This window comes from Mesitornis unicolor, unplaced genomic scaffold (genome assembly GCF_000695765.1).
Source record: "Mesitornis unicolor isolate BGI_N332 unplaced genomic scaffold, ASM69576v1 scaffold14948, whole genome shotgun sequence".
In the NCBI taxonomy this organism is placed as follows: Eukaryota; Metazoa; Chordata; class Aves; order Mesitornithiformes; family Mesitornithidae; genus Mesitornis; species Mesitornis unicolor.
This window is the reverse complement of record NW_010203964.1, coordinates 26948-52630: the sequence shown is the minus strand read 5'-3', so window position 1 is coordinate 52630 and position 25683 is coordinate 26948. Positions and strand designations below refer to the sequence as shown.

The window sequence follows — 25683 nt, the reverse complement described above, 5'->3', positions numbered from 1 at the left end:
TCTCCTCTTAGAACAGTCTAGGATCTCCTTGCACCAAAGCCTGTCTCAGATGGGAATATTTTTCAGTAATACACCTGTTAATCTATGTGAAGAGAACATATAGAGCAGACCTTTCAGAAGCTTTAAAGTAGTTGTTTAAAATTTATTTTTAAAGTTGTGTCCTCTCTTAGTCTGCAGGAACAGAGATGCCCAATTTATATGAGTTTAGTTACATGAGGAAAACACAAGGGAGTTGACTGTAAATCTGGTGAAAGTTAACCGCAGACTTGGTTGGAGAGACCTAGAGTTTCCACATGTGTGTGGTCATCACCATCAGTGCTAGTCCTTGGTAGTTTGCATTCCACTTTTTGGAATTATGTAGACATGTAGAAATGAATTATTTCTAACAAAACAACTACTCATAAGCGTCAGGCTCAATGTTGCAAAGGTGGCTTAGTCAGTGATGGGGCTGGCTTCAGGGGGCTGAGCAGGTTGGGCAGCACTCAGCTCCCTGATGACTCACATTTCCACCCCCCAAACCATCTTTGCCACTGCAGATGTAGGTGGCCTCATTTAACCTTAGCAACAAGGAGCAAAATACCGCCTCTTTTGAGTGCCTGCAGCCTAGGACAGGTTTAGGAACCCAGCAGCTGGTGGTTTTATTCCCCACAGTTGATGCCAGGGTACAGTGTTAACTACCTGGTGAGGGAGAAAAGTGTTTATCCATAGTTCTCTCTCCAGGCACAAGTAGTCGATATCCCAGGATACAGGTGCTGTATATTGACATAGCAAGAGACAAATATATGCACTGAAAAAGGATGAGGCATGACAGCATCACACAGCACCTCTGGATATTCAAAAGAGTTTGTGAGATGAAAGATGGCTGATGGGTTTGGTATTGTAGCAAAAGGGCAGCTGCCTTCCTTCAGGAAGCATTAACAACCCCACATGTCAGGAACCCAGTGTGCCAGGTAGTCTGGAGTGGGACAGGAGGTGGTTGATGGGGCAGTCTCTGCACAGCACTACCAACTGCTTTTTCTGCAGAGCAATTTCCTTTTAATAACTTCTCTTTACGAAAGTGCCCACCTGCTGCTTCTCCGGCTTGCTTAGTAGACGCACACAGTTTACTAAAGTGCTTTGAACTGGGAAGAGCTGATGTGCCAGCATATGGTATTAACCAGAAATAGTCACTGGTGCAAATACATAGATATGTATATATATATACATATATATACACTGATCTTATCGTTATAATAAGATATATGATACATCTTATTCTGACCACTAGGTGACAATGTTTCTTAATCAAGTCTCATTTGCAATGGCTGCATGCACTTTAAGTCAGGAATTGTTGCTGACTTTTGTCTGCGTCTTGGCATCATACATAGGCACAGCCCTGGGGGAGAATGGTTTCGAGAATGCATCAGGACAGTTTGTAATGCAAACATGGTGATGTAGTGTTTGTGTATGTCAGCTCTACATTGTGCAGTTTTCAAGGCAGGAGGTATGGAAATATTTTCCTTGTCAATACGAAGACATAGTGCTAAAATGGCAGACAACATAAAATGGCACCTCCTTTGGAAACAACAGCATTTTGTCAACGCAGTGTAATGGATAGGAGTGCTACCCTAAAAATGTCATACACGTGCACTTCCTGGAAGTATACAGAGCAAAATCCCCCTAGCCTGGAGGGTGAGGGACTTCTTAGTTAAATTATCTTAAGGAAGAAACTGAGCAAAACATCATGTAAATCCACAACACTCATATTTTGGATGGAGGTGACAGAAACACAGTATTTGGGATCATGTTTTGAAACTCCGTTCACATACTGAGGGTGGAGATGAGGGAAGCATTGAGGGAGATAAAGTTACAGAGCGAGCATGACTTCTGCAGGTAGGCGCAACCCTTTTAACCAAAGCAGGTGGAGAACGTGCACTGGCATATCCCATCTCTAAAATGTCTGATCTTTCTGGGTAGTAGAAGACATTAATACTGTGATAAAAAAACCTGAAGGGACTCAATTCTCAGCAAAATGTGAAGTAACAAAAACAGTGGTCCCCTAAAAAAGGGATCAGCCAGAGCAGGGACTATGGGCTACTGGATCTCTGCACCATCAGACAGAACCAAGAAACAATAAAATCTCAATAAAACAGAGAATGGAAAAGAAACGACCAAGGGAACTAGTTTCATTTTTCTGCAGGGTGCCAGCAACATTCACTCACAGGAGTCTATGAAAAGAATAAAAACCCCTAACCCAAAATCCAACCCTAGCATCCTAAGGTAATCCTGGTGAGAAAAGACAGGTTCCAACTGAGATCAAAACATCGCTGAGAGAGAAAAAAATAGCAGACAGGAAGAAACTAAGTGCACTTCCATCCAACATAAGGTTCAGAGAGAACGCACCACATTTCTCCCACAAGCTGTAATGCTACCTGATATAGGCTGCTTGTCAGTGAGAGGTCCTGGCCCTTCTGAAATGGCAAAATACGCATATAATATACAATTACTGAAGTTCATTAACACAAGCCAGTACAGAGCAGCTGCAGTATCAGAGCAGAACAGGTTAAATAAGTGTTGATAAATGCTAAATACTGAACAGCTAAGGAGTCACTTTTACTCCTCAAATACTCACAGAAAAGTACTTGGTACCACTTTTGCAAACATTGGGAGGTAGGAGGAATAGGATGGACAGAAGTATTTAAAATGTTATATTGCCCTTATATAATTCAGTAGTGATCCTTCCCCTGGAATAATACCCCCTAATAGAGCATTTTAATCCACAGATATCAAAACTGCTCCACAAAGGATGCTGGTGCTGTTATCCCTGATTTCTTGGGGAGGCACAGGAAGGCTGCCAAGCAAGCTAGTGGTAGTGAGGTACTGAAACCCTATTGACAAAGTCCTGTATCAGCATGCTGACCAGCAGCCTGTGCAAAGAATGTGCTGAAAAAGTAGACAGCAGGAGTGACTAAGGATATTGAAAAACACTCTGCTGAAAGCGACTGAGAACATTAGCTTTGGGAATAGCTAAGAGGGAACACAACAATTTTACAAGTATTTCTGCTAAATCAGTGAAGCCTGAGCATCCAGACATACCCTCTTTTTCACTCATGCACCTGAGATGGTCATTGGACAAGCAATAAACACCAGAATTGACATACAATTTTATTGTTAACATTCAATTTCTGTTTTTGCAGAGTTAAATTTGATACAAGGGAACTGATAACTCCAAGCTGATCATCCACATTTCAAATAAATGACTGCATCCGTGCACAGCTGAGACAGGTTATTATGCTTTGTACTTAGACATGCTTTTACTAGACTTTGTTGCATAGCCTTTACTTGCAAAATCTGACAAGAAGGAATTAGAAAAATGGGTCTTACAACTCACTCATCTGCAGTTTAAACTATACAGGGAGCCTTAAGTGGAAGAATTCAAGAAATGAGAGCAAAAGGTGAAGGTTCAGTGTCACAAAACAAGCTACACTTTTCCCTCAGCAGATAACCTTATCTCCAGGACAGACATTGGATTGAGCATCTCGATACAGAGCAGGCATGAATGAAGTCAATTACCGATTCAACTACCTATACACAAGCATAAATGTCTATCTGAAAAGATCAGCTGTAAAAGATTTTCAGAATAGAAAACTTTATTTAGAACTGTGGTAAAATCTAGAGAATTTGCAAAGCTGTTATTAACTATTGCAACTGTGAAGTGACCCTGCTCTGTTTTTAGTCATCGCTGCTAATTATACATACCCAATATCCTATCCAGGGCATATTGCCAAGTTTGGCAGGAAGGAGAAATTCATCACATTTTAGACTTGACAAAGCGTGGGGAGATTATTTGTTCAGTAAATGTGATCATTTTGTGGATGAATGTTTTGCAAATAGCTTGTTTCCTTTCCCACCTTCTCAGATTTATCTGTCAAACAATGTCCCGAAATAATGCTCATTCTGTCACTTGTCAAATAGCAGTTAACTGCTACCATTCGAAAATGTGTGCCATTTAAAGCCACATTTGGGTCTTGTGGTCTGTTCCAGTTTTCTGATGGGACTGGTAATGCTTTCAGCACACCTTTCTGATATAAGCACTCGCAAAAAGCCAGAATTTGTTCTCTAACAAACATTCTCTCATACTGGCTTAAAATTTCCTTTTATGCCAAACATTCATTCTAACAGTCCCAGTTAATTTTGAAACTAGGGAAAATGAGCACAGAAGAAATTGTGTATAAATGCAGAAAAGAAAAAATTACTTAAGACTTCCAATTAATAATTATAGAGAGAAGGAATGTTTTTGGTTTTGTTTTTCTCCTCCAGGCTTAAGTTGTCTTAACTACCAGCTGTGGACACTACTTTTAGATTGCACCTCATGGTTTAAACTGAAAAAGGATTTTCCACAGTACTACGCCACCTGGGGCAAAGGCACAAAGGGGTCAGATGCAATTTCAAAGGCAGTTCTGAGCTCGTGGAAGGGAAGGATGGAAATTGAGTGCTGCCTTTGGAAAGGGGATGCTGATGCAGCTGACCTAACTGTGGGGAACAAAACCAGGGCAATGATCTCATAATCCATAAGCATTTGCAAAATGGTCCTGCCATCTCATGTATGACATCTGTTTGACATGTGAGAATTTCCAGAAGGGGACACACAAAAAGGCCTCATCTCAGCAAAAGGTGTTAGATCACCGTTCTTGGATATTCACATCCTCTGTCAAGGTGTGGGACTGTGGAAAGACTTGGTCAAAGATAGTTGGGTTTCTTTGGACTTTAACCTGTGAAGGTGAAGAGATTCAGAGGAACCCACCTTCTGGGTCAGTGCTAGCACCAATCACATATATCATTTTGGTGTCAGAAATGTAGGTCAGAATTTGTAAAAAGCTGCACTGGCATACTTAGATTCAAAAAAGAGGACAACACATACCAGTTACAGAAGTGTAATCACTGAAGCTGTTTTCCAAGGCATCAAAAACCCAAAAGTATGAAATATGAACATCTTTGGGACTCTGTAAGGAGATTGTCTTTCCATACCCCTAAAGAAATGCAGGTATGGGAAGGTATCACAGGGACTGGCCTTTGTCCTCTGCTGCCAGAAGGGCAAGAGGGCGTCTGCGTAACAGGGTACTTTGTTCTGCCACATCACCGCTCCCCAGACAGATGGAGTTACTGGCATACATAAAACTAATAGCTGTAAATTGTTATAGTTGGTGCTTGCGGAAGTGCGGCAGTAGACCCTCGAGGAGAAAAAGACTTAGAGACTTTTATGATTTATGCATTATTAGCAGATTTTTTTCAAAAGTTCCTACTGTAGAAAGGTGTAACTACCTCCATCACATTTTAACCAGACCCACACTACACTTGGAGTAGTGCCATTACTGGTTATATACACTGCAAGAAATGCAATTTGAGTTTTGAATCTGGAGGTAAGTTTCAAGGACAGAAGTTATGACATGCCAAGCACCTGTAAGCTTGCAGAATGATCTGGAGCAATCAAAACCAAATAGACAACCTAAAACCTCAGGCACCTAGGTTCTTTAAAAAGTATTTGATTGAAGATGTGGGGTCACCATTTGGAAGCAGCAGGGGAAAACATGTCTGTTGGTCAATTGATGGAAAAAGTTTGAACTACCGACATGATGCAAAGGCAACACTAGGAGGGATCAGTAGAGTGAGCTGGGCAAGTGTTAATGTTGATGTGAATGGTGATGGCAAGACCTTGTTCGGATGCTGTATTCAGTCTGGCTATAAGTAAAAAAAAAAAAAAAGAAGAGTAGTGGTTGGAAAAGACAGTGCAAAAGGCTGCTACAATGATATGCTGGCATGACAGGGAAAAGGATATTATGACAGGAGAGAAATAATGATAATAAAAAAACCTAAAGTCAACCAACCAAAAAAAAAACCAAACAACCCAACCCTCACTTGCTTAATATAGGAACACAAAGCTTGACCATAGGGTATGATTGTTCCTTCAGGAACACACCGGCTGTAGGACATTAATTGCAGGCAAAAAAACCATGTCAATTGAAAGGAGTGACAAAAAGGGTATAAAGCTGGTGTGGTCACTTTAGCTAAGAATTTAGAGAAAGGCTCTTGCACAACAGAGAAACAAAATCAAGAACAGGCTATCAATTAAAAGAGTGGTAGCAACACCAGTAAAACCCTAGCCAGTTCTATGAGGGAGCATGATAGCTTCATAAATGAGATTATATATTGTCACAGCAGGGTACTGGCCTTGCTGACTTAAGATGTTCTTTCTAGTCTTAAGGGCAACTGATTAATTCATTAGCTGATGGTGCAGCCATTTCCCAGCCATTCATGAAGGGATACGCAGATGTGAACAGATTGGAGATAAATTGGAACAACTCTGATTTATCTCACAGCCACTCTCCTGATTAAGTCTCCTAAGACACAGCCATACATTTTCCTACTAGAATCTCATTTTTTCTTCTAAACATGACTCTTTCCTCCCTAGTGCCTATGGCTAAAAAAGAAAGTCCCATGTAAATGTATTAAAATACTTTGCATTTTACATTGTAACTTCCATCAATCTTCCTCAAGCGTAAGCTGAAGGCTAGTAAGCTACTTGCAATATGCGATAAGCTTAGACAAAGAAAAAAAAATCTGTTTAGATGAATCATTTGAAACCAGATTTTTCTGTATGTTGTTTGGAGGAACAGATATAATAAAAGTTACGTTTTCTTGTATTTTCCTGTGAGGTTTTATGGTTGGAAATTTTGATTACCTAGTAAACTTGCATTCTTTGAAATTTCATAGTTTTGTTGTATTTTGCAATGAGTCTGCCCCAAATAGACAATATTTAAGCAAACAAAACAAAATTGCACTGGGATCAAAGTGAGTTCATATTGAGTACCATTTTCAAATCCTTATTATACACTTACAGTCACTGTCTCGCAGCAGAACCAAAATAAATACACAGTATTGTGGCTGCTAACACAGGATAGTGTTCTAGTATTTAGATCCTTCATAGATTCTGTCTGAAGAAGTTTATTTATATGTGCATCAAACGTTTAAATAAGAGCAGTACAAACAGTTAAAAGAAAAGTTAAAAACTACAGCACAGTATTTTCCGTCTCTGCAGGAGGCAGCTGTAGGATGCCAACTGACTGTCAGCAGTCCAAACTCCGCAAATCATAAAACATCAGTTCGGGGCTACTGAGATGTGAGAAGACACAGAAGTATCGTGTACTTCTGAGAAGGTACTTTTTTATCTTCCCATGTATTAAGTTTAGTGAACATTAGTTAAAAGTGTACAGGCTTGACTATTCTTTTTCCTCAAGATTTCTGCACTGATTATTAATCCCTGTTTAACAAAAGAACGCTAGATCTCTTTGATCTTGTAATAGCTGAAGAAAAATAGTTGCATTTTCTAACATCCTGTTGCATTAGGGATGAAACCCAAATGAATCATTGTGTACTTTACACCAGACTCTACTGAGGAGCTTCCTTTTACAGCCAAGTTCAGTACATACCTAAAGTCAGAAGGTAGAAACCTATGATGGTCTCGCCTTGCTCTGTCACGGCTGCCTCTTTGCTCAGAAAACTGACGTTGTTGTTCCTCCAGGGTGCCTGTGGAGAAAACTGGACAGACATTTTCAGCCAAGCTTCGGACCCAGAAACTGCCCTTTCCCCAGTATGTCCCAGCAAAATAAAATGGTTCCAGCCTTTTCCTCAGTTTCTGTTCCCTGTATTCAAGGGAGCTCTTCAATAAGACTACTGATGTAAAGAAGGAAATCTCAAGAGACAGGAGCTTTGCAGCCTTCTGACCTGTTCTTCTTCACTAATCCTGTCTATTAATACAGTCTGTGAGTCTGTGGCAAGCCCAAGACAGCAGATTTCCTCATATCCTTATTAGTGCTATGTGTGAAAAGCTTTAAGGAAGAGTGTTTATCTGACAAAAAGATGACTTCTTTTAAAATAGGATGATACCACATAACCTGCAGGCTCAGGGGCACACCCACAACTACAATGCATTTTGATACAGTGCTAAAATAGCAGTATTTTTGTCTTTTTGTCTTCAGTGAAGACCAGTAGAGTTTTAGTTCAAATGAAAGCAACAGTTCAGAGAGTGATCTTTCATTTGAACTAAAACTCTACTGGTGAACTGTTCTCCATAGTCAAGCATCCCTTCTGATGATTTCCATCCTCCCCTACGGATGATCCCCCCCTAGCTATGACTGTGGGAAGGCAGGTACAGGAGAGCTATGTGACCCATCTCTTGTCAGCTGCAGGAAGAGAGGCTGTGGCAGTACCAGAGACCTGGCCATGAAGGCTTTCCCTCAGCAAATAGGATGGTACCAGACTCTTCTCAGTTGTGCCCAGTGACAGGACAAGGTACAGTGGTCACAAACTGGAACACAGAAGGTTCAACTTAAACATAAGGAAAAACTTCTTTCCTGTGAGGGTACCAGAGCACTGGACCAGGCTGCCCAGAGAGGCTGTGGAGTCTCCTTCCCTGGAGACATTCAAAACCTGCCTGGACGTGTTCCTGTGTGATCTTCTCTCAGTGATCCTGCTCTGGCAGTGGGTTGGACTGGATGATCTTCAGAGGTCTCTTCCAACCCGTACCATGCTGTAATCTCTTGCCACGTCAGGTGGGGAGCAGGTACATACCCATCACATGGGGCTGGGAGCTGGAGGAGTGAGCCTCATCCAAGTGCAGCAGTGTCCGTTTGAGCCAGACATTTCAGAACTCCTCAGACCTTGGAGGAAGGAACTGCACAACCAGCGCAAGGCAGAGCTGATCAGAAATGCCCAGAAACTAGGCTGGGAAAGCAAAGGGGTCAACTCTGCACTCTACCAGCTGAAATATGATTCCCTTAGGGATGACAATAAAAGCAGAATTTGGATTTTAAGACCATCAGTAAGCCATACTTTCAAGTCTAACAGAAGCTATATATAAAATGCTATGCTAGATATAAAAGGATATAAGACATTTTATGCAATGTATAAAAAAGATTGTAAGAAATTAATACACATGGCTGCACTTGAAGGTTTAATGCAGCTGTTACTGGAAGGTAAATGAAAGAAGAAACCCTTTGAAACCACCAATACCTCAGGATACCTGATTAAAGCAATTTATGAAATGACGAGGTTATGACACGACAGGTTAATAGAGCCCATTTTATGGACACTCTGAGCCAACCAATTGTCTCCAAGGTGGCAGGTAAAGCCAATTTAGAGTGGATATAAGCCAGCAGGTAGCCCCTATTTGAGCTGCTAAAAATGTGCAACAGCTTTTTAATTCTTATCCACTTCTCTAAATGCTTCCAAAGTGACAAATATACCAGCACAATAAGGCAAGTGTCACAGCAGCATCACTCAGGCTACTTACATTAGTGTTCAGCTTACTGACCATTTCCAGTAGATTGTAATAAAAAAAAAATCATAAGAATTAAAATACGTGTGTGATGAAACATACTATATACATTTCTAACAAGCACCGGTTTTCTCTGAGGAGCACCAGGAATTAGGTGCCAAAGGAAAGACTTTGTCAGAAACCTAGCATAAGTTTTCACAGCATAATTTTGCATGATACCTGTTACACATTGATGAAAGAAAGGGACAGAAGAGGGAGGAGGCAAAAGGAAAAATATTCAAAAGAAAGGGGTTAAAATAAACCATAAGCAGGTAGGAATTTGCTATGTGGAATAAAACTAGTTTTGTCTCTGGAAGGCACAGAATTTTGTGAAATTTTACAGAAATAAGAATCAAGGGGATTTCAAAGCAAATCTAGTAGTATATTAGTAGGAACATTTCCACATAGACTTTTAAAATACATTATTTTAATTTTCACTTCACATTTTTCATTATAATGTTTACTATAAAATGAAAAAACTCTCACCTCTTAACCTTGCAAAGAATAATCATGCAATGATCAGTTACACTTACGGATTTAATTGAGGTAGCCAGAAAATGCATCTTGTATCCTTAATGTGATATTTCCAAAATCAGGTCATGTATATATTCATCGCCTCCAAGAAAATACACTTGATGATATGATTTGCACAGGGCCTTTTCTAACACCCACCAAATTAAAAGAAAAGATTCCTATGAACAGATCAGGTCAGTAACGTTTAAAACATGTCAATGGGAATGATTGTGCCAGCTGCGTGCCACTCAGAATAGCTTACTGGTAAGAAAATAGACCAGAACCTGCTCTTTTGTTGCTGAAGTTCAACTGGGGGTAACACAGTGACCTCCAATTTTATAGGAGAAAACCACATCTGAAATATTTAAATTGAAGAGTGATCTTAATATGAAACACATTCAAGAATTTATGTTTTAAAACATGCCCGTTTAACCCTAGGCTGTTCCCTTGCTGTGACATTTTAGCATGAAAACAAATGCACTTGATACATTCTCTGGTCAAATGTCCAAACCACACCTCAGCCCTTGTGTTAGGTTACTTGTCAAATTCAGTTAAGAAAACTATTACATCATATAATTAGCATATTGTAAAATCCATGCTTCTGCCATGATTTTAATGGAGTTAACCTACTTTGCTTCATACTTTACTCTTACTCTCATTAATCTTGAAAGCTAATGTTTCTCTGAGGAATTGTGTTCTGTGGCTTGCGACAGATCTAGAAAATTACCTGTCAGAAAAAAATGCTTGGTTAGCGCTTATTACTGCAATATACAGTTTCAAATTAACAGTTTCTCAGGGAACACTATGTTTGGATTGATGAACACAGATTATCTTGCAGCTTCAAATATATGCTGTTTTCACATTGAAAGAAGGCTGAGGAGAAGGGAAAATTGCTGTCTGCAGATTAGGCGGCTGAGGTTTTGTATTATTTAAACTCCCTGCTCTGAGCTGAACTTACCCTGAGGAGGTCAGGTGATGCTGAAGAAAACTAAAACCCTCTGGGCAGCTGAATCAGTTCACGAGAGGTAGCAGTGAGAAGTCCTGCTTCTGAGATAACAGAGTTTCCTAAGATATGTTCAATACAGAGCATGCTTACTGGTTGGTAACAGTAAATGACATTTTATTACAAATTATTGTGAACAAACTTTTTTTTGAGAAAGTGAAATTAATTCCTTAGATGTTGGTTCATAAAAGCAAAATATACTGTTTTTCTTTCTGCTTACCCAACTCTGAAGTATGCTATAAGAGGCAGGAGCACCGAATGAACTGTCACTTTGACTCATGTGAAGAAACCACTCTTTGCAGAAAAGGCAGAAAAAAAACCCCAGCATCTCATGTATCGGTAGGACTTTAACGTCAAGAGACTCTTATGGTTGCACTCTAGGGACTAAGCAAGCTATTGCAAATTCAGCAAATTAGGGAATTATGCAGGAAAAAAAGGGAAACATACAGCATCTCAAAATGTATTTAATTTATTAATTAATACTAACATGGGAGAAAAGTCTCAATAATAATTCAATAAAACACAGACTTTCTAGCATCTTCTCCCTGGTGGGATACTTACCCTTCCTTCTCTTGAAGTTGCATTCAGGTCTTTTGCTTCAGTCACAGGGTGGGAATGGTTACAGGGAGTCATCCGTTTTCCTTGGTTTTTGTTGGGAGGGATAGAATGGTGGTGGCAGAGGTTTCTTTTTGCCAGGAAAAGCACAAAGCTGAAGCTGCTGATTTCTTTCTGAGGTCCACTTGGGGCTATTTTTGTACATTTTCTTTCACACTTTACAACTTGTTCTTTTTCTTTGGTCTGCAACTCCATGTTATGTCTGAATGTCCTATATAAAAAGTATCTTACATATGTTGCGTACTTGTTATCTATTTTCTCTGCTACCTGTAAGATGGTTTTGCCCTGCTCCCAGGTTTACATTTACCTGCTTGCTGCTGAGCTGTTGATAGCCCTAAAGCCTCCACTGGCATCCTGTGCCCTCTTCTCTTATCCCCAACATCTGCCCTCAGTTCCCTGTGCCCTTGTGTGCCACAGGCAAGCCCTTCACTACCAGGCCTGTATCCTCCTCCATTGCAACATTAAGATGGTATCATTTTCAGATTTCATTTTACACAGAATAATTACCTGCTACTCCTGTGCAAAATTTGTGGTTATATCCCATGATTACAAAGAACAAGTAAAACAAATCAGGAAATAGTCACTTGATAATTAGAAAAAAAAATTGCTGTCATAGCTAAGCCAGCTAAAATAAAGTTTCAGGCAGGCCAAGGCAATTTCAGGCAAATCAAACCTGACATGCCTTAATACTGCCATGTTAGTACATAGCCTGAGGCATGTAACCAGCAATAGCAATAACTGGATTTATGGGTTACACAGACCAGGCAGTAGCTGGACAGAGCAGCACTGGCTTCAGTGAAGTTTTGGTCATTCACATCAAAATTATAGAGCAAAGCAAATCTCCTGTGTAACTCCATCTCTTCTTGTCCTGTGTCAAATTATGCACAGATTAATTCTGACCATTTTGAAAAAAGTGCAGGTTTCCTTTTTGATGACACTTTTGCTTTACATGCTCAGCTCCAGCACCCAAACTAGCAAAACAACACACACTTTTAACGTGTCCATACGAGACTGTGCGCAGGCAGCATAAATGAGAGCAAAACCCAAGGCACTGTGCTTTCATCCCATTGCCCTTGCTATCATGTCTGAGAACAGAGCGTGTGATGACTCTTCTCATTCCTTTTTGATTTGTGCTTGCCTTGCACAAAACATCCAGAAATTACACAGTAGTAAGATTCACAACCCACAACTTCCCATTGAAACCTCAGATATGCTGGCTTCCTAAAACTTCCATTCAAATTGATGAGCTTTCTGAGTACTTAGCCACAATTAGAATTTAATCCTGGATTAAGAGTATACAACACAGGCGGAGGAAATCACTGAAAACATAAATAATCTTAACCTGGTGTTATGCTTCCATTGGCTGAATCCACTTAATAGTTTCCAGGTGCCAGCTGCTATTATAAACTATATACCACAGACTCCTGGCAAGCTTTTAACAACAGCAGTCCTGCAGGTGTGGGAGCTGGTAATAGAAGTGTCTCATAACAACGACCAGCCTAGGAGACTGCTAGAGCAGAGGTATCCTGGACGTGATGGTTTCTTCTGCTCTTACCTTTTCTGAACTCCCTGTAGTACTGTTATCATTTTTCTGCTGTTGGAAATCAGAAAAAGCGCATCGTCTCAGGATGCTGAAAAGGAAAGTTGCTCCTGCACATCCCATGGACTAACAGCACTACTAATGGACATTGCCAGAGTATCAAGATTTTCACTCCCACAAATGAGATCAGAGCTTGGAAACAGTCGAAAGGTGTCAGAGAATTCCCCACAAGCTATATAACAATACGTAATCAACTCACAAGTATGAAGTTTTTTATGGAGAACCAGACCATTCTTCGTACTTGCTACACATTCTTTACCATCAAATATTACCCCTTTATATTTCTCCTATGCCGGGTTATGATTTATACAGTAAAATATCAGCACTCACAAGCCTTCACCTAAGCTTCCAAGAAAGAGGAAAATAGAAAATTCCTTCCCGTTACATGAATTGTTTTACTTAAGGATAATACTGTTCCATACGTCAAAAAAGTATTAAAAAAAGACCCAAGCCTTGTACTCTTACTTACACAATGGTGAAGGTCCCTTGTTTAACAGGCCAGATGAATATAACATTAATGTCCACATTCTAGAAAGTTAGTCGGACCGCTAGTTTTGGACAAGCCACTTCAGTTTCTTGTTCAAACTCGGGGAAGGAATCAGAAGTGCAATTTCTGGAAAAGCAAACTGAGTTTTGGACTCCTACTAGGTACCTACTGGCTCTTTTGTGTGACTGCCAAAGGAATTGTGTATAAATCATTGTGTATACATCTCAGGTATCTGGGCCACATGACAAAGAACTTGGTTTTCATTACAGACATTATTTCCTTGCATGAGCAGTTTTAACAGAAGCATCATTATGTCACAGCATGCAAGTGTTTTGTGCAGGGACTCCGTTCTGGCTCAAGAATTTAGGTTGGCATTTCATAGCAGACAGCTTTCTGCCATTGTACTGCATATACAGTATTTTACAACCAAAATTAAAGTATACTCACGCTATTAGAGAGGAAATAATCACGCATCCATGTAAGCAGTGGGACTTTATGGAAGAAACTCTGAGTCCATTACACTTTTATTTACTAAAGACAACATTCATCCTTATTTGCAACAAGACAGGCAAAAGTGAAAAAAGTCACAATCCCTGTCTATTTTGTAATGACAGAAAGCTCTGTCAAATGTTAAGAGTTTAGGCTTCCCTATCCCTACCTAAGAATATTTTGGAAGTGCTACAGGTACCTTATAGATTACCCTATAGATAAACCACAACCAGCTGATGTCTTCACACCAGTGCACCTCAGAGCCAGGTGAGGAGAGGCAGCACTGCTGCTCCGTTGAATGTCCTTCACCTGAGCCCAAAAAACACCACCACCAGCTGTGCTTACCCCCAGCACCTCAACCCTCACAAATCTGCAATACAAGAGCTCCAGATTAAAAACAGATAAAGCTTGCACGCAGCCATACGTGCTTGCCAAAGTCAGTAGGGGATGATGAGAGCACAGAGGTGGATGTCTGTGTCTGTACAGAAAGGCTGATTCTCCTTACTCTTTCTTCTGTAAGGATTTCATGGAGTCAAAATGCTCATTTGTTTTCTTTCCCATCTAGATCCCAGGACCTGTACAAAACCAGAAGGCAGATTCTCTCACTTCATTGGGTTTTTTTGAAGCTGACTGCTTTTCAGCACCGTTTCCTAAAGAAAAAGCATGTGTGCCACCTCTCTATCAGCCTGCCCTACAACACAGGACAAGTTGTTTCAGACATACAGATTGCAAAAGGTTTCAGGAAAAGCTTTCTCAGCCTTTAAAAATGCCAGCTGAGAGGTACTAACAAGCTTTCCTAAGGACAACAGTCACACCTATCTGTGTCCTTCACCACAAGATTCAACAGCTTTACAGAAGACAGAGACTTTGCAATCTTCAAGAAGCTATAGTGGTATGAAGAAAGGTGATGGATGCCAGGCTTTCTCACAGTAAACATTGATGCAAGACATATCTAAAGACAGAAATAGTCTTACTTTTTATTTTTTAAACTTTCAAGCATTTTGCATTTCTAAGTTGATCTACTTTAGAATATTATATTTACACTGCAACTTTAGATCAAAAGGCTGACAACAATGGCTAGGAAATACTGTCAGTAATTTCTGCTAAAGAACCATATGGGGCTACAAACAGCTTTTCTGTGTGACTGAATGTAGAGTTCCGACAAGAAAAAAAGACAGCACAACACAAGCCCTACAGAAGAAAACATTGTCTCTTCTTTCCCTGGAAAGTTTTAAAACACCAGTACTGTTTGCAGGGACTCTGCTCTGACAGTACTTTAGGGAAAGGACAGAAACAGATGAGTTCTTAGAGAAGAAACAGGAGCAAAGAGCTCCATGAGGGATTTCAGAGTGGTTTGCTGGAAAAATACAGCCTCTCTGATCTTGCAAATGAATGGCAAAATTCTTCAGCACTTCAAAAGGAGCAGTATCAGCTCTTCAGGGCTGTTTACTTGGTGTACAAGTAAACAGGCTGCTTATTTGGGCAAGAGCACGCACTGCCAAGCAAGGTCAGAAGAGGTGAGGAGTTACTCACATCAGCACGGTGCAGCTTGACAACACAGCCAAGGAGTCGGGTACTGCACCACATCGCCCACTTTCACTCTTAATCCTTCAAGCAGGTCAGCCAGGGCCATGCCAGCAGAAGGGAAAACAGAGACCATCACTGTTCGTAGACACACAAAAAGTGAACTTTCAAAGCGCTGTCAGCCAGTCCTTGGGTCACTTTACCAATGCATACTGGTAAAATAAAGCCTAAAACCTGAACAGCGCTTTTCACCATTAGGGTGCTAAGGCTTTCAACAAAGGACATTTTATTTGCCCATGTAAACCCAACAGATCTGTACCAGGCTCAGGGCTTGGTCACACATCAGCTGAGTGATCTGAGACTGGTTTGGCACCTATGGTAAGTTTTAGTGATCTTTTCTGATACTAGGTCAGAGATCAAATGTATTTGCTTTCTCGCAACATTTTCAATCATATTCTGTCGTTTGAGAAGGAGAATTGTAAAGCTCAAGGCTATTTAGACTTTTCTTTAAAAGGCTACAAGAACTGTTCCTTTAACAGCCTGGCTGGAAAGAGGAGCTGGTAGAGCTCTCCATACCGCGGCAGTACTACTACTATTCTTCTCCCAAACATTCACTGAAAGCTTCTATTCCTTGAATAAAAGACGTGCACCCTCTCCATCTTTCCATAGCTGTCCATAGCTGTTCTTCTGTCACCATGCCCCTTTAAAACACATCTGTATGCACGGCTCAAAAAAATCTGTGTTTGTGTGTTAAATTTTGTATGTTTTCTGTTTAGAAGTTGAAAAACGTGGACACCCAGCTGTGTCCCATTGCTGCACTCCCCAAACAGACCAAATTGGCATTTGCAGTGTTTGGGGTATGCATTAGATATCTTAAAGTCATCTTTAAGCAAGTAATTAACCATGAGTCAGGACAGTATTTTAGAGACATGAACTAGATTATAAAAACTGTGCCTTTATACAACCTTGAATTTGGGGGACCAAGGTGATGCTCACAGCTACAAAAGCTGGTTCAGGATGGCAAAACTCCAGCAGTCTATAGGACAGGACTAAAGAATTCATTTCACCTTCAAATTTACCTTCTGTCCTCATAAATAAAATATTGAACTTTGCTTGTCATGTCATACCATCACATTATGGTTACACCTAAGCACATTCTAGGTTTTAGCTGGATCAGTTATGAAAAAGAAAATGTAGCAGCACAGGGAATCCTTTAAAAAGTTGGCCAAATGCTTTTCCTCATATCAGAATTCTGATTTAAAAATGCTGTTAAAAAAGCAACGTTCGCTTTCACTTGGGACAAGATAAAGTCACACTGAACGATATCCAGGTTATTTCAAGTGACAGACTCACAAAAACGATAGCACTTGGTCATAGACAGAAGGTTGTGCCTCTGTTCTCTAAGAGGTTCTCTCTCCCCACAGCAAAACAGCCAGGCAAGTCATTCACAGCACGGCAGCTGAGATGGCTCTCTGCAAAAATGCTCCATTTTTCACCCTGTTTGGGATTTCTGGGAAGAAAAGCTGCTGCCAGAAGGAGACTGAGAATGGATGAATACAAAGACCACAGCCAAGAATTAAGTCTTCTGACCTGTGTGAATAGCAGCAGAAAACATCTTCCAGATGCTTTCTTGATGGTGTTGCTGTGACACTTTCCAAAAGTGGTTTTGTTTTCTGATGCCAAGCACCTCCACACCAGTTATCAAGAGAGTATGCTTTCACTTCAGATGTGCATGGGCCCTGACCTACGCTCCTCACATGCAGCTGACACTGGGAAGGGGTCTGTCTCCCACACCATGGAAAATAGGGTTCTGCAGTAGAGAGAAGCAGGAGCACTTCTCTCAGTACTATTTCTGGCACAGCCTCGGGTTATCCACTTCTGTGATATAAAAATGTGTTATCTCTGTATTATACAGTCTTAGGGTATTTTCCTTGAAATACTGAAAGTGACTTCTCAGACTCCAAAGTGACATGATGTCAAACAGCTGGGCAAAGACACTTAGGACATTTTCCATCATCTGTACAGGAAAAAAAAAAAAGAACAAAACCGTATTTTTGGTGGACTGCTCCGAAACAGCAATTAATACACTGCTATGTGGGCTAGCAGAGATAGCCAGGGAAGTCTTCCTGCTAGAGTCTCCTGTCTTGTCTGGTACCAGGCCCTCCAATACTGAATCATATGAGCTTATTATATTAGCAAGACACTTGAAATTAATAGAACCCTTTACTTGCTCATTGTGAGGCTGAGATTTTCCTTCATGTTGATCTTCCACTTTTGCTGCTTCTGTCCTTGTCAGACTGGGGACCCATCTACTAACTGCCTGAAGGAGCCCAAGTCTGCTCTCCTGAAATCCAGGGCTTTCTCTCTGTCACTTGTTTTCCTCATCCCCCCTTTCATTCACATCATCCACCACACTACCTCACCCCTGTCTTTATGCCCTCTTAGGAGAGTTTCTGGTCTCCCTAGGTGTCAGGTAACCTCCTTCCCCCCAGAGGACAGCGTGGCTGCTTCACCCCAGGTGTGCCATGCCTGTTGCACGCGCCTGCGCTCTGCCCCACTGACACGCGTCCAGCCTTTCCAACCCCAGGTGGAAGAGCTGCACCTAAGACACCTGCCAAATATCCCACGTTAAAGGAATCTTACTGAATAAAATGCTTTTACCAGTCAGTGCTAGGGCAGGTCACTGATCACAGCTGATGACACTGACCACAGAACCAACCAGGGACCACCACAAGCAACTTTAAAGAAGCCTGGATGTAAAAATTAATTTATAGTTTCAGATAAGATGACTGCAAACTAGCTTTAAGTAAATGTACATAAACATTAAAATGCTAATGACTGGTTCCAGGCACTGGCTGCAGTCAAATGGGCACTGAAATCCAGGGAAACTGAAGGTCTATCACAGCTGGGCACCACACTGCCGTGATCCCATCACATTGATGGATCGTTTAGATGACCTTAGGCACTGGAAACCCAGGTCTGAAGGTGGAAACCACTCAAGATTTTGGTAACAATTAGATATGTACTCACTGGGAAGCATTATGAAGAGATGAAAAACCTCATTCTCATTTAATCCCCCAAAGAATGAACTCCCATCCAAACTACTGTATGATAAGGTATTCAGATCTCATCCCCTGGGCCAGCTTTTGAGCTAAGCAAATTATCATATTGCAATAAACTTTGCAAAACATTATTTTCATTAATAATGAATAAGACTACACAAAGTTTTTTCCCGTATTTGTCATATCACCTTCAGAGTGAAGGAGTGAATAGTTCATCTTTGGACTTCATCTTTAAATGCAATACTCGAACTGAAAGAGGATGCTTCAAACGTGACCGATTGCTGCCATCCTGTGGCACGCACATGTATTTCAGACTGACACTCGCCAGAGAGAAAATAGTCCCTTAAAGGTGTCATTTTTAAGAAGAACTCTTACTCATATATTCTTAAATGCCACAGAAGGAAAGCTAATCACTTACAAACAGTAATCTTCAGACATTAGAAAGCAAGGGGTCATTACAGGGATTCTAGCAGAAATTACTCTCTGAGGCAGAAAACAAGAACCAGATGAAAAGGGGCTCATGCCCTGGTTTTATATGGAGAGGTACCACAGTATTCAGCGGCCTAATTCCAGAAAGGATGCTAACCCTAACCCGCTCTTACCACACCAGACTGCCAGTTCCCAGACAGACTGAGTACAAGAATCTCCCTCTTTCTGGTGGGAGCTCTGCTGGTGTCCTTAATCGGAAAACCCATCAGACAACTCAAATAACACAAGCCTTCTGCTAAGACTGTATCCAAACACAATAGCACTGTTTCTAACACTGAATCTAAATGGAGGGGAGAATCAGTGGATGGCCAATGGGCTGTTACTTTCCAAGACTCTATTCCTCATATTATGTCCCCAGTTTTAGTCTTTCGGGGGAGAAATAGTTTTCTGTAATGGAGCTGTGAGACCCAGGCACCTGGGAACACATGTGAGAACTTGCAGCCTGACAGCAACATGCTTTTAAACTTCAGATGAGCAGAAGTCTCCAGCAATGAACTGGTGTGGGACTAAGACACCAAACCTGACCGGAACAGAGAGATGCAGAGAGTCTTCAGGAAGCCCAAGATTCTTCAGGCCCTGACAAATGTGGCCACAACCAAGACCCAGATTTCTAGAACTGTATTCTTGTTAGAGAAACATTTCACAGGGACTGAAAACTAGCGGGTGTTCTACACCAGGCTGCTGTGTCCTACAGCAGGCAGTGCTGTGTCCTTGGAACAGGCCCTGGGACAGAGCAGACCCCAGGAGACTTTGCACTGTCACCCACAGTCTCCTCTAGCAAGACACTCTCCACACTCGTGTCCCTCACAGGCAAAATTACAGACACTTGTTGAAGAAGCCATGAAGCACCACACTGAAGGATTCGCATTCTATGGCAACCTTTGCGGGACTCCTATAAGACCCTGCAACTAGGTGGGCTCCCACTCTTTGACAATACAAGCACCACCAGGAACAATTCACAAGCACCAAGGTTACCTGTACCAGTCCTGCCTTTAAAGGCAGATTATGAATGCTCCAATTTCAAAGAATAAGGGCAGAGTATCTTCCAGCCTGCAGATAGCAGGTTCTATACGGGTCCAAGTCCAATTCACAGCAGAGTAAATATAATGTACCTCCTGCTAATGTCACCTCTGCTGCCCAAGGCCTCAGCAGAGCAGGCATTCAGCCAGTGTTAAACCTAAAGGACAAGGATAGACTAGGAAGGTTGGTATGACGTGCATCATCTCTGAACTGTGAAGTCCGTGCAAAGATGATGAGAAGTCATTAATGACCACAGCAGGACTGTACTGCACAGATGCATTCATCCCAGTCTTGTGTTCCTTTTAGCACATCATGACAGAGCAGGCAGAAGAAAACAGAGTCCTTCTATATATACACCCAGCTGAGAACTAGATCGTAACAGCCTCCAGAAATCAACCCACTTACACCAACACTGACAAAATTGGGAGTTTCAGTCGCCCAGCACACTCTCTCCTACTCTAAGTCATGCATGGACAACCGCCTCTTTCACGCAGACCTCCTCCCTCTCAACAGCCCCTGCCCTTTTTCTTCTGGGCTCAGTACTCAAGCAGCCAGACAGTTTCTGTCCATCAGCCCCACAAGTACTTACTCAGTCTCCAAACATTAGAGTAGTAGGGGGAAGACCGTGGGTCAGAATGAAGCAATGAAGACCTTCCAGGTAGTCCTGCTGCTTCATCTCCTGAGTCACTAAGTCACTGCTGTTGGTAACACCAAGTCTATGTGGTCGTACCTTCTGAGGTCCATCCGTCCACAGCCAATCTCCACCTGCTCTTGAGCTCTTCCATAGTGGCCAAGAACACAGCTGTCTCCTGGTCTTCCAACACCTTGCGATGTCTAGACTCTGCTATTGCTTCCAGCTGTGAGAAGGTGATTGTTACTCTGTTCCAGGGAATAAAGTTTCTACAAGAGATATGGCCTACATGGTATGCTCTCATGTCATGTACCTGGTACTGCTATAACTACTGAAACATGTTTGTGAATTGTTTAGGGATAATCCTAATAGAAAGTCCATTGAAATATATACTCTGTTCTTCAGACATTTGTTTATTTAAATGGGCACTTCAAATCTCTGAGCTTTTCTTTGAAAAAAATTCTGGCTACATAGGTGAACTTTGTTCTGGGAGTAATTTGTAAGAGTGCAGAACTATCTGTAGGTGGCGAACAGAGCTGCTGATCAACACTTCAAAAAGAAAACGTCACTGTGTCACTATATAACTACTTTTTATGTCAAAAGATACATGACAAAGTGAATATTAACAGTGTGCTAACTCAAACATGCATGGTTAGATACAAGGCTCTTAAAATTACCCTGACTACAGGATTTTGCTCAACTTTAACTCCAAATTCCAACTCTTACCGTTCTAAGCCCGCAAAGTCATACTTAACTCCAACTTAAGTCAGTTCAGAGCAGTACAAGAATTTAACAAGGCACTAGAAAAGCAGTGTCTACAGAAATGGGAAAAAAGACCTCTATGTCCATCTTTCATGGCTGAATAGCCCTACAGAAATCTCAAGGATGGCAAAGGCCCTGTCCTACTGAAGCTGTCCTCACTGTGAAGTGCAATGGTTCTGCAACACCCTTCTTCAGTACCAAGTGTGCATGCAGCACAGCTCGCTCTTGTGCTGGTCAGGGTAACAAGCCACCGCAGTGCCATGCTGTGCTACAATATCCACAGTGTTCACAGGGCAATCGCTCACTGCACTGACTGCAAAACGAAGCCTTCTAGGACTCGAACTTTTACAATCTCAGATACGCATGTAGGAGAGGCAAAAGTTCAGTTTTAGGCAAAAGCTCAGTGGTTCTGGTGACAATGAGATTTAAATCCGACTGGTATGACTGTTCCCTCCTTGCATCAATGACAGCAATGTCAAATGCATGTAGGAGGACGCAGCTCTATATTCAGCTGTTTTCATACTATTGCTAGCAGACAACATCAACTTCTGGAACCAAAAGCGACAGAGGTTCTGCATTTGTCTTTTTCAAATTTATCTCAAGGACAATTTCTATCCCTCAGGTTGAAGAGAGGTGAATGCCAGTAACACTGTGGAGATGGTTTTTCATGATGAAATGACTGTAAAGTGTTTTGCGGGACTTCCATGCTAATTTAGGAATCTTCCAACCCCAGATTCCAAAACACACAGATAAGCAGCATGATCTATACAGGGCTTACTTTGCACCATTAGTTTTCCTATGAAGGCAACACAAGCAGAAGGAGAAACATTACTGGGAGCAGTCAACGGTCTTGTCTAGAGATAAAAATGAACTGACATTTTAACAGCAATGCTTCCATTCCACCCTGCTTGAGCTGGGCAATGGAACATTCCTAGAGGCCAAAAATGCAGTCAGTGGGAAAATCTGGATTGTTTTCTTCAAATTGGTCGGTTCCCTGAGTACCATCAAGCCATAGAACTGTGCAGGATTGCATAGTGACTGAAACAGATGTAGGACCAAAATTTGCTTTCAACAGTTTTTAAAAAACGGGACATTCTCCAAAACGTTTTCTTGATCAAGAAAATCCAAACACTTTACATTATTTGCTAAGTTTCTCAGCCCACTGTATTCAAACATGTTGTTGCCAAGAAACAGGTACCTGAATTCATAAATTTGCATGCAACACTACAGAAAATTATAATTAATATTTATTACATAAAGTTAACAAAAAAACCACAAACACAAGGACAAATTATGAGCTCTATTTAAATTAGCATTCAGTGCAAAGAGAGGCTTCTATCCAACTTCTGCAGGTTATAGAAGAGATAAAAACAAAACACAGAAACAAAATTCAGTAACTCGTTCTCACAATTCACAGTTTCTTCAAAATTTTCTAAGACTGGACACTGAACAACTAATCCAGAGAGCCCTGGCTGATCAATACATACAAACAAAAAGGCAAGAAGTCCTGAGTTAGGTCTTGATCAAAAGAACATGGTCAAAGGATCAAGATACTTCATTTCACCAGTGAGGACAAAGCACTTAAAAAAACTGAATGCATTCCTTCTGTTATAAGGAAGGTATCTAGCACTTCTGCATCATTAAATGTGCTCTGTAAAACCCTCCCAGCACTTACTGATACCTATAAAATTGTAGAGACTTTGAGAAGAAATTGTATTATCTTAGCATTAGAACAAGTGGATTTCCTCTATGACAAACAGAGTTTCTTTTTAGGCCTAAAATAAACACTGCTGTGTCCCCAGGAGGACCAGAATGCTAAATTCACCTGACATGATTCAAGATTCATTTTGTTCTGACAGCATTTTTATCCTTTCTGGAGTGACTTTGTATCCAGGGATAACTTGGAGACTCATGAATAGTTTTAAATATTGGATTGATATCTGACTCAGAAAACAGTTCCAAACCCACACAGATTCCGTTACTGTTACAGAAGTAACAATGCCCAAAAGAAAGGTATGCTTTGCTGAATAATGAGACTAATCAGGAGGTTCAGGCTTGGGTGCATGTGAGCTGAGAACGCTTCACTAGAAAGCTTCGCTTCTAGCCCCTTCCTGACTGAGCTGGACAGATGCGGTCCTAAGTGAGGCAAACTGCAGATCTCCACCGTCCACTCCTGCCACAGCTGGAGAAGCAGGCTTCCTGCCACACACCCTCCGCACCATCTACAGCTTCAGGAGCTGAAACCTGCATCTTAAATTGTCCCTTTGGAAATGAGGAGGCAGCTGCTGTAAAGGATGTTGTGCAGAGACTCACTCCATTACCAACACTGTCACCAAGCACATAGAGTTGTGTTTCTGCAACAGCTGCATTTTCCAGGTGACACGCATCCAGGAGGAACACCAAGGTAATCCAGTCTGGAAGCAACACCAATAGGAACTGCTGCGCTAAAACCACTGCTCCCAGGTACAAGCTACAATTACCTGGCACAGTCATCAGCAGGTGCTCTTTATCACCAGTTACCTACACCAGCTAGGAGCCAGCTAAATCATTATCTCTCACGAGAAGGGAACTGACTCTGTTTGCAAGTTTCTTTCCTTAACCAAGTAAACATAATTCTAAGATTCTTGACTACCTCTGAGACACTGCTCAGACAGTTCCTGACTCTAAATTTGACTCTAGCCAGCATGTGAATAAATTCACATCAAACTAAACAGCTGAAATCCAGAGAAAGTGTTGGATAAAACAAAAACACAAAAAAGAAAAAAAAGGCTATTAAAGCAAGTAATACAAATAACCTAGCTTTAAGTAACTTAAAATTCAATGTCTTTAAGGAGACTTACTTCCAGGACTCTTCATATTAAAAATGGAACAAATTTTGGTAACACTGTATTTTTACCAAATCTCTTCTGGGGTATTTGTCAGGAACTGTTCTTGGGTGGCCATTTACAGCTATCACATGCTGTAACTAATAATGAATTCTGAATTATTATTTCAGAATAATGAACCCCAGCTCCCTGAAAGAATGAAAGATTCAAGAATGCCTCTGGAAAAAAGGATGCATAATAGAGAATATGAAGTACACACAATTCAGCAGAAAAGCAGATTTGCATGGTTCTTTTTATTCTTATGTTTTGAGATCTATTTTTTATGTACATATATGGGGGATGTGTGTGTGTATATATATATATAAACATATGTAATATTTGCCACCTTTGGCAGCTGTTTTTTACTGCCAGGATTCTACATACAAGATAAACAGGTACTTTTCATAATGAAATCTTGTTTAGTCTGATTATACCCAAGCAGATGTTTAGCTCACTAAAGCCTCTTCTGGCCTTTAGTGTTAGGTTTTTTTTCAAGTTTTACTACTTTCACTATTTTGTCACTTTAAGTCATCCAAGATTTGCTACAACTAACAAAGCAAACTTTGTCAAAAGTGGTTTTCTTTCTTTAATTTCCCCCCCTCCTTGCTTTTCTTCTTTTTTGTTTCATCTTGTCACCTCAAGCCTCAAAAGTAGATTGAAACATCTCTGAATAGATCTCATTTGGAGACATGGTGTGTTTCACAACATGTACATCCTTTTTTAAAAAAATGAAGCAAAGCAGAGTCACTCTCTTTGTCAACTTCCAGGCATCAATACTCAACATCAAGCATTTCTATATTATAGAATTACATTATTATATATTCCTCAAATAAGACACATTTACACAGAGGATATTCGTAAGATCCTTCCTGCATGAGCTGGCAAGTATTCATTGGTGGTCAAGTGAGGGGAGAGGGAGGATGAAAGAAGTTTAAGCTGAAAACTTCACTGACTGAAAAAGGCACAAAGGATAAAAATATTGAGGCCTTTAAAGCATTCTGAGAACTATTTTCAGACTGAATCTTTTACTGATGAAAATGAGTATTTGGTGATGACAGTAAAATGAATATTAAAGAAATGACACAAGGTATGCAGGAGCAGATTTCTCCTCAACCAACAAAAAGACTGAAGACTTTAAATGGAAAAAAACTGTTTGAGGAAAAGACGTTTATCTCTTTAGAACCTTATCTTCCAGTGCCTTCACATATACTGTATATAAATCTAGATGTAGAATCAATAGGAATTCAACCTAGAAAATAGTTCCTTCACTTT

At 40.9% G+C, this 25683-nt stretch overlaps 1 protein-coding gene across 1 annotated transcript in view; it reads right to left on the bottom strand.

Annotated features, from left to right (window-relative positions):
* LOC104545712 (opsin-5-like) overlaps positions 1-7587 on the bottom strand; it is a 28661-nt gene extending 21074 nt beyond the window's left edge. Inside the window, exon 1 of the mRNA XM_010190915.1 lies at positions 7467-7587. Coding sequence (XP_010189217.1) covers positions 7467-7587 — 121 coding nt within the window. The remainder of the gene's footprint in view (positions 1-7466) is intronic.
* Between the last annotated feature and the right edge of the window lie 18096 nt (positions 7588-25683).